Here is a 10,615-nt window from a genome sequence, read left to right as displayed (position 1 = left end):
TAATCATCTTTTTATACAGTAATGTGTATATATTATTCTCACCCACTTAAAACTAATACAACATTGTAAATCAACTTTACTTCAATAAAATTAAACTTTAAAAAATATCAAGAATGGTCTCTTAATCCCATCAAACATATGCCCATGTAGGAGATGTTTAGATATTATAAATATGATAAATAAATAATGTGAGCTGCAAAACCTATATGATCAAACAAACATATCTGCCAATTCCAGATGTTTTGTGTGCAATAATTTTTAAACAGCAGATGAAAAAAAAAATAGCCAAGTATTGAAATTAGGTTGTTCTGTTGAAGAGCTTCTGTAAGGCTCTCTTGATTTCCCTGTTCCTCAGGCTGTAGATGAAGGGGTTCAGCATGGGGGTGACTGCTGTGTACACCACTGAGGCCACTGCATCATTTCTGGGAGAATGTGAGACAGCTGAGCTGAGGTACACCCCGAGGCCTGTTCCATAAAATAAACAAACAACTGCCAGGTGAGAGCCACAGGTGGAGAAGGCTTTGTACCTCCCACCTGATGAGGGGCCTCTCAGAATGGAGGAAAGTATTTGTGAATAAGAGAAAAGGATTCCAGAGATGGGAATTCCACCAAAGATGGCACCAACGAAGTACATCATTACTTTATGGGTGGAGGTATCATCACAGGCAAGCTTGAGGAGTTGAGGACCCAGTCATACATATATTTATGTGTGTGTGTATACATATGTATACACACATATGTATATATATACACACACACACACACACACACATAACATTCTTTTTCTCATGTGATCTTCCAAAATGTTTTATCCCAAAAGATTGGATGTAGATCCCTATACAAGCTATACTGTAGGATTAAGCTATACTTTCCTCTCTTCCCCTCCTGCTCAACTTCTGGGCAAGCTTATGATAAAGTCCACATCCTCCTTCCTTTGGTGATATTGGAAGATTCAAACCATGCCACCTTGAGCACATAGGCAGGAACTCTCAGAAATTACACTCTCACCACAATTAAAAAAAATTTAAACCCCAAACCAGTCACTTTCTTTGAACTCTTCAGCCATTTCAAACCCAGTTAGAGGACCTTCTATGCACTCCCCAGACAGGGAGATCTTGAGCCGAGGAGTAAAACCTTTGACAACCTTTTATATGTACGGCATTTTCTGTCACATCATCCAAGCCAAATTTTGTATGGGAGTCTGTGCTATTTCTGCAGAGTGTCCACTGCAGCAAGTGAGGCACTGGGACAATGCCCACCACCATCAAAGGTCTTTCTGCTCTTGCTCTGGCTTGCCAACTGGCTCTGCTGCCTGTGACAAACACATACATTTAGCAAATGCCAGCTGGCAAGCTGGCCCTTCGGACTGTGCTGCATGCGTCGAGCCCTTCCAATCCTCTCTGAAAGTCTAACTAACCTAACATAGGAGTTTCAATAATTGCTTGGCTATTTGAGACAAGAGTGTGGGATTGGGTCTTCCCTTAATGTGGCCCTGGGTATTGTGTCTCAGTCCAGACCTATCTGTATGTCTTCAAATAAAGCTGTGGCTGATGCTAGGGTCAGGGGAAAGACTCTTATCCTGACTGGCTATGTGTTTGAAACAGGCAGTGGCCCCCATGGGTGCTCAGGGGAAAAAGGATACCCTGTGAAAGATATAGGTACCTTATGTGGTTGCCCATGAGGGTGGTAGTTAGACAATTGTGAGAGAGGGAGAAGGGGAAAGAGAGAGGGGGTGGGAGAGAAAAGAATAAAAAGCAGCTATTGTCTGCATAGGACTGCCAGCTCCAGGCAGGACCCGCTGCAGCCCAGAAAAGCTGCAACAAGCCTGGCCGAGTTGGGAAAAGATCTCAGACGGTCTTTCTGAATCAGGCTGCCCTGGGGAGGTGCCTCCTGAGTCTCCAAGGGCCCTGCTACCCGCCCAAGCCCCCAGGGAATGCTGAGACCTAGTGGACCAGCTGCATAGGACTGCCAGCTCCAGGCAGGACCCCCTGCAGCCCAGAAAAGCTGCAACAAGCCTGGCCGAGTTGGGAAAAGATCTCAGACGGTCTTTCTGAATCGGGCTGCCCTGGGGAGGAGCCTCTTGGGTCTCCAAAGGCCCTGCTACCCGCCCAAGACCCCAGGGGGTGCTGAGAACCAAGTGAAATCTGCTACCATCGTGGGGTGGACCTCCCAGTCCTGTCTGCCCTCAGGAAGTCCTCCTTTGCTTCAAAGAAACACTGTTAGTCCCATCAACACTCCAGAAAAGCCACACTGCCTCAAAAAAGATTGACCAACAACGCCAGCCCTCAGGAAATATTCCAGGGCAGTGACAAGGCAAACACTACCCGATAACGGAGAGTACAACTCCCTCAGGAGAAAGAAGACAACAAGCAAGATGAAGAAGCTGAGAAACCACCCCCAGTCAAACCAACAGGAGAACTCACCTAAAACAGTCAACAATGAAACAGATCTCTGCAGTCAGACAGACCTGGAATTCAAAAGAGAAATACTGAAAATACTGAAGGAATTAAGAGAAGATATGAACAGTAATGCAGATACCCTCAGAAAGGAGCTAGAAAATATAAGGAGGAGCCAAGAAAAACTAGAACATTCATTTGCAGAGATGCAAACTGAACTAGGGGCAGTAAAAACCAGAATGAATAATGCAGAAGAACGAATCAGTGATATGGAAGATAGAATAATGGAAATCACTCAATCTGGTCAACAGACAGAAAACTGAATCAAAAAACTGGAAAGCAATATGAGACCTATGGGATAATATAAAACGGGCCAATCTACGCATAATAGGAATTCCAGAAGGAGTGGAAAAAGATAAGGGAATGGAAAATATATTTGAAGAAATTATCGCTGGAAACTTCCCAAATCTAAAGGATACTGGATTCAAGATACAAGAAGCAAAGAGGGCCCCAAACAAACTGAACCCAAACAGACCCACACCAAGACACATCATAATAAAAATGGCAAAAGTTAGTGATAAAGAGAGGATCCTAAAGGCAGCAAGAGAAAAACAGAATGTTACCTACAAGGGAACCCCCATAAGAATATCAGCTGATTTCTCTACAGAAACACTACAGGCCAGGAGGGAATGGCAAGAGATATTTAAAGTGCTAAAAGGAAAAAATATGCAACCTAGAATACTTTATCCAGCAAGAATATCATTTAAAATAGAAGGGGAAATAAAAATTTTTCCCAACAAACAAAAACTTAAAGAATACAGCAACACAAAACCCAGGTTAAAGGAAATATTGAAAGGGCTTCTCTAAACCAAAAAGAAAGGAAGGAAAGGGAAGAAAAAAGAAAAGAAAAAAAAAAAAAAGGAAGAAGAAGAAGAGGAAGAACTAGGACTGAGGAAACCGCAATCAGAGAGCAGTCACTCAAATAAGCCGGCATACAGATTTAATCATGAACATGCTTCAAACAAAATAAAATTAAAAAGAAAAAAATAAAAGAGTCATCAAAACCATAAAATGTGGGCAAGGGATGTTAGGAGGTAAATAATCCTTTTTGTTTGTATGTATGTCTCTCTTCTTAATTTTAATATAATAATGAAGTGTTTGAACTTACAGGACCATCAGGCTAAAACACACAATTATGGGAAGGGGTTAGCATACTTAAAAAACAGGGCAACCACAAGCCAAAACCAAATATTGCATTTGCAAAAAATGGAAAAAAAAATACACTCAAGCAGATAATAACAGGAGACCATCCAACCAAAAAAAAAAAAAAAAAAAAAAGAAGAATGGAGAACCATAGAATCAACTGGAACATGAGGATCAAATGGCAATAAATAATCATCTATCAATTATCACCCAATCAATGGACTGAATGCCCCAATCAAAAGACACAGAATGGCTGAGTGGATAAAAAGGCAAAAACCTTCAATATGCTGCCTACAAGAAACTCACCTTAGGACAAAAGATACATATAGATTGAAAGTGAAAGGCTGGGGAAAAGTATTTCATGCCAATAGACATGACAGAAAAGCAGGAGTCGCAACGCTCATATCAGACAAAATAGACTTTAAAACAAAAGACATAAAGAAAGACAAAGAAGGACACTATTTAATGAATAAGGGATCCATCCAAGGAGAGGATGTTACTATCGTCAACATATATGCCCCAAACATAGGAGCACCCAGATACATACAACAAATATTCACAGACATAAAGGCAGATATTGATGAGAATACAATCATAGTAGGAGACCTAAATACCCCCCTCACATCAATGGAGAGATCCTCTAGACAGAAAACCAATAAAGCAACAGAGATCCTAAAGGAAACAATAGAAAAGGTAGACTTCATTGATATCTTCAGGACACTACATCCAAAAAAATCAGAATACACATTCTTCTCAAATGCCCATGGAACATTCTCAAGAATCGACCACATATTGGGACATAAAGCGAATCTCAATAAATTTAGGAGCATAGAAATTATCTCAAGTATCTTCTCTGACCACAATGCCATGAAATTAGAAATCAACCATGGGAAAAGCAAAGAGAAAAAACCTACTCCATGGAGACTCAACAACATGCTACGAAAAAACCAATGGGTCAATGAGGAAATCAAGAAGGAAATTAAAAACTACCTTGAAACAAATGATAATGAAGACACAACCTCTCAAAATCTATGGGATGCTGCGAAAACAGTGCTCAGAGGGAAATTTATAGCAATACAGGCCTTTCTCAAAAAAAGAAGAAAGATCCCAAATGGACAACTTAACCCTCCACCTAAATGAATTAGAAAAAGAAGAACAAAAAAGTCCTAAAGTCAGCAGAAGGAAGGAAATTATAAAGATCAAAGAAGAAATCCATAAAATAGAGACTTAAAAAACAATAGAGAAAATTAATAAAACCAAGAGCTGGTTCTTTGAAAAGGTGAACAAAATTGATAAACCCCTGGCCAGACTCACTAAAAAGAGGAGAGAAAGAACCCAAATAACCAAAATTATAAATGAAAAAGGAGAAATCACAACGGATACAGCAGAAATACAGAAAACCATAAGAGAATACTATGAACAACTATATGGCAATAAGTTTGACAATCTGGAAGAAATGGACAATTTTCTAGAATCTTACAGCCTGCCAAAACTGAATCAAGCCGAAGCAGACCAACTGAACAGACCGATCACTAGAAATGAAATTGAAGAGGTCATAAAATCACTCCCTACAAATAAAAGTCCAGGACCAGATGGCTTCACAGGTGAATTCTATCAAACATATAAAGAGGAATTGGTGCCCATCCTCCTTAAACTCTTTCAAAAGGTTGAAGAAGAAGGAATACTCCCAAAGACATTCTATGAGGCCACCATCACCCTCATTCCAAAACCAGGCAGAGATACCACCAAAAAAGAAAACTATCGGCCAATATCATTGATGAATATAGATGCAAAAATTCTCAACAAAATCTTAGCCAACCGAATCCAACAACATATCAAAAAAATTATACACCATGACCAGGTTGGGTTCATCCCAGGTTCACAAGGATGGTTCAACATACGCAAATCAATCAGCATCATACACCACATTAACAAAAAAAAGTCAAAAATCATATGATCATCTCAATAGATGCAGAAAAAGCATTTGACAAAGTTCAACATCCATTCATGATCAAGACCCTCGCCAAAGTGGGTATAGAGGGAACATTCCTGAATATAATCAAAGCCATTTATGATAAACCCACAGCAAATATAATCCTCAATGGGGAAAAACAGAAAGCCTTCTCACTCAAATCTGGAACAAGACAGGGATGCCCACTCTCACCACTGCTCTTCAACATCGTTTTGGAAGTCTTAGCCACAGCAATTAGACAAACAAAAGAAATCAAAGGCATCCATATAGGAAGAGAAGAGATCAAACTGTCACTGTAGGCAGATGACATGATTCTATACCTAGAAAACCCTAAGGACACAACCCCGAAACTCCTTGAACTGATTAATAAATTCAGCAAAGTGGCAGGATATAAGATTAACATTCAGAAGTCAGTTGCATTTCTGTATACCAGCAATGAAACATTAGAAAAGGAATACAAAAATACGATACCTTTTAAAATTGTACCTCACAAAATCAAATACCTCGGAATACACCTGACCAAAGAGGTAAAGGACCTATATGCCGAGAACTATAAAACCTTAATCAAAGAAATCAAAGAAGATGTAAAGAAATGGAAAGATATTCCATGTTCCTGGATTGGAACAATCAATATTGTGAAAATGGCCATCCTACACAAAGCAATCTACAGATTCAATGCAATCCCTATCAAATTACCCAGGACATTTTTCACAGAACTAGAACAAACAATCCAAACATTTATATGGAACAACAAAAGGCCCAGAATCGCCAAAGCAATCCTGAGAAACAAAAACCAAGCAGGAGGCATAACTCTCCCAGACTTCAAGAAATACTACAAAGCCACAGTCATCAAAACAGTGTGGTACTGGTACCAAAACAGACAGACAGACCAACGGAACAGAATAGAGAATCCGGAAATTAACCCTGACACCTATGGTCAATTAATCTTTGACAAGGGAGGCAAGAACATAAAATGGGAAAAGGAAAGTCTATTCAGCAAGCATTGCTGGGAAACCTGGACAGCTGCATGCAAAGCAATGAAACTAGAACACACCCTCGCACCATGCACAAAAATAAACTCCAAATGGCTGAAAGACTTAAATATACGACAGGACACCATCAAACTCCTAGAAGAAAACAGAGGCAAAACACTCTCTGACATCAACATCATGAATATTTTCTCAGGTCAGTCTCCCAAAGCAATAGAAATTAGAGCAAAAATAAACCCATGGGACCTCATCAAACTGAAAAGCTTTTGCACAGCAAAGGAAACCCAAAAGAAAACAAAAAGACAGCTTACAGAATGGGAGAAAATAGTTTCAAATGATGCAACGGACAAGGGCTTAATCTCTAGAATATATAAGCAACTTATACAATCCAACAGCAAAAAAGCCAATCACCCAATGGAAAAATGGGCAAAAGACCTGAATAGACATTTCTCCAAAGAAGATACACAGATGGCCAGCAAGCACATGAAAAAATGCTCAACATCGCTGATTATAAGAGAAATGCAAATCAAAACTACCTTGAGATACCACCTCACACCAGTCAGAATGGCCATCATTCATAAATCCACAAATAACAAGTGCTGGAGGGGCTGTGGAGAAAAGGGAACCCTCCTGCACTGCTGGTGGGAATGTAAACTGGTACAGCCACTATGGAGAACAGTTTGGAGATACCTTAGAAATCTATACATAGACCTTCCATATGACCCTGCAATCCCACTCTTGGGCATCTATCCGGACAAAGCTCTACTTAAAAGAGACACATGCACCCGCATGTTCATTGCAGCACTATTCACAATAGCCAGGACATGGAAACAACCCAAATGTCCATCGACAGAGGATTGGATTCGGAAGATGTGGTATATATACACAATGGAATACTACTCAGCCATAAAAGAGGATGACATCATGCCATTTGCAGCAACATGGATGGAACTAGAGAATCTCATCCGGAGTGAAATGAGCCAGAAAGACAAAGACAAATACCATATGATATCACTTATAACTGGAATCTAATATCCAGCACAAATGAACATCTCCTCAGAAGAGAAAATCATGGACTTGGAGAAGAGACTTGTGGTTGCCTGATGGGAGGGGGAGGGAGTGCGAGGGATCGGGGGCTTGGGCTTATCAGTCACAACCTAGAATAGATTTACAAGGAGATCCCGCTGAATAGCATTGAGAACGATGTCTAGATACTCATGTTGCAACAGAAGAAATGGTGGGGGAAAAACTGTAATTGTAATGTATACATGTAAGGATAACCTGACCCCCTTGCTGTACAGTGGGAAAATAAAAATAAAAAAATAAAAAAAAATTAAAAAGTTAAAAAAAAAAAGAAAAAAGAAAAAATTTACTTGGATTGGATTTTATTTTTTTAATTTTTAATTTTTTTTGTCTTTTTGTCTTGTTAGGGCCACACCTGCAGCATATGGAGGTTCCCAGGCCAGGGGTCCAATCGGAGCTGTAGCTGCCAGCCTCTGCCACAGCCACAGCAATGCAGGATCTGAGCTGCATCTGCATTCTACACCACAGTTCACGGCAACACCAGATCCTTAACTCACTGAGTGAGGCCAGGGATTGAACCCACAACCCCATGGTTCCTAGCTGGATTTGTTTCCACTGTGCCTTGATGGGAACTCCACGAATTGGCTTTTAAAAACCTTTTCATTCTAAAGTAAAATGTAAGAGATCAATCATCACATCACTAGTTTTTCTTCCAAGATTGGAGGGGATGCTCTTTCTTTAGTTGAACTCTTAATGGAATTGGCTCTCATCCACAGGCCACTGTGCAGAGAAAACACATCTAAAACAGCAGAATTATATTTGGTGGGAAGAGCCATGACACTTAGGATCAGCAAGGAACATGAAAACTGGCTGGTGGAGGAAGAAGCCAAGTCACCCTACAGCTCAGATACTTTTTGATGCTTATGATTATTGACTGTAATTTGGGCAAGATTGTAGGTGTTATTCAGTTTCTCCTTTCTTCTTCTATTTCTGCTCCATTTTTATCATCCTTTCCCTATCCTCCCTTCCCCTTTCCCTCCCTTTCTCTTCCATTCCCATTTGCCCTTTTTATTCTTCTTCCTCTTCTCCCTCCTCCTCTTCTTCCTCTTCCTCTTCCCCTTCCCCTTCCTCCTCTTTTTCCTCCTTCTCCTCTCCTCCTCTTCCTTTCTTCCTTCTTCTTCTTTTCCTTCTTCCTCTCCTTCTTCATCTCCTTCTCCTTCTTCTCCTTCTTCTTCCAAGCATCAAATTAACATGATTTCAGACATACAAAACAAATTTATGATTACAAAAGGGAGGCGTGGGGGAGGGGAGGGATAATTTGGGAGGTTAGGATTAACAGATACACATGGCTACGTATAAAACAGTTAAACAAGGATCTATTGTACAGCACTGCAAACTCTATTCAATCTCTTATAATAATCATAAGGGAAAAGAATCTGGAAAACAATATATATCTATCATTATGTATAACTGAATCACTGTGTTGTATGCCTTAAACTAATATATGAATTACAAAAAAAGAAAACAAAGATTTAATTAGATTAGAGAGCAAAAAGGGCATGACTGATTTTTTTTTTTTGGCTGTGTCTGTGACATGTAGAATTTCCTGGGCCAGGGATTGAACCTGTACCACAGCAGTGATCAGGGCTACTGCAGTGACAATACTGGATCCTTAATCCACTGCACAGCAAGGGAAGTCCAGAGCATGACCAAGTGAGTCTATGTGAAGCCAATGTTGAGGATTGTTTAATTCTGTCAGACTTTTCATTCGATGACAGCTTGTATGTCTTGGGCCCTATACTGTTCATAGTTAGATCCTGAAGATGTTAAGGTAATTAGAATTCATAAAGAAGAAGATAAGAGTATTTACCTTAGCAAGACCAATGTGATTTTTCTCAATATTTCTGATAATATTTTTTCACACGTCTTCTCTCTCCACACTCTGTAGCTGGTCATATGAGCTGGTTATTTAGGTACTGTTTTTCTCCTCCAAACTTACCCTTTAATACTTTAAGTTGTGATACTATAGTGGGGACCGAGCATTTTTAGACTGCTGTTCTGAATTTCCATCTCGTTTCTCTTAGTTCCTTCTAATTCATGTTTGAGAAAAGTCACCCTTCCCTATCACCCAACTTTTCCCCATACCCCTTAACCTATGGCATTGTCACCACTTCCTTCAGTGACCACTCTGTGTTACAATGTCTTTTCTTGTGTGCCTTTCATCTCTCAATAATTACCAATATTAAATTATTACCATTAAAATAACTAGTGTGGTTTCTTTTCTCTTGATTGAACCCTGACTAATAAATCATAGTATGGGGGATAATGCTACATTGTGAGAAGCAACTGAAAATTTCAAAGTGAGCTTAGCCTACAAAAATAAGGGTGATTGTAATGATATGGCTTAGTTTTGGATATGAAGTTGAAGTTTAAATACTGGTGTGGTATATCCAGTTAGTGTGTGGTTCTAATTGTGCCTGTAGATAATTGTCACCCTAGTCCTTATGTATAATCTTATCTTAATTTTTATTACTCAAGGACAGCAAAGGATCACACCCTCAGCAAAGCAGAAACCTTTCCTTTCACTAGTAACCACCCCATTGGGATTCACTTTATAACAATGCATCTCTCTTTCCCATCATGATCATATATTTGGGGTCACTCTGTTTTCTGCTACATACCTAGGTATCTATGGTCATCTCAACCTTCCCTTTAGAGATGCTACACATTGTTTCTGAGAGAGCAATCTGGGCTTTTTGAAGATCTATCCAGGAACAGGTTTAAATTACTTGGCCTTTAAAATATTTTATTGGAGTAGAGTTGACTTAAATGTTGTTAGTTTCAGGTGTACAGCAAAATGAATCAGATATATCAATATCTATCTATAACTATATCTATATCTATATCTATATCTATCAATTCCTTTTCGGATTCTTTTCCCATATAGGTCAGTACAGAAATTTACCCTGCCTTTCACCGTGGACCTAAATTACCTATGAATTTCACTAACAATGAACTAGTACCTGATTGAA

At 39.5% G+C, this 10,615-nt stretch overlaps 1 protein-coding gene across 1 annotated transcript; it reads right to left on the bottom strand.

Annotated features, from left to right (window-relative positions):
• Nucleotides 1–298: 298 nt before the first annotated feature.
• Nucleotides 299–634, bottom strand: LOC146405484 (olfactory receptor 7E178-like). The gene is made up of 2 exons (XM_085011703.1): nt 535–634; nt 299–465 (listed from the first exon to the last, which is right to left on the bottom strand). The coding sequence occupies exons 1-2, from the start codon at nt 632–634 to the stop codon at nt 299–301; spliced, it is 267 nt and encodes an 88-aa protein (XP_084867829.1).
• Between the last annotated feature and the right edge of the window lie 9,981 nt (nt 635–10,615).

This window comes from Sus scrofa, chromosome 2 (genome assembly GCF_054392235.1).
Source record: "Sus scrofa isolate SSC_HxYL_T2T_F1_AM1 chromosome 2, Sscrofa_HxYL_maternal_Yorkshire_Landrace_v2.0, whole genome shotgun sequence".
NCBI lineage: Eukaryota > Metazoa > Chordata > Mammalia > Artiodactyla > Suidae > Sus > Sus scrofa.
Note: the sequence above shows the minus strand (reverse complement) of the source record. Positions and strands in the feature narration are given on the sequence as shown.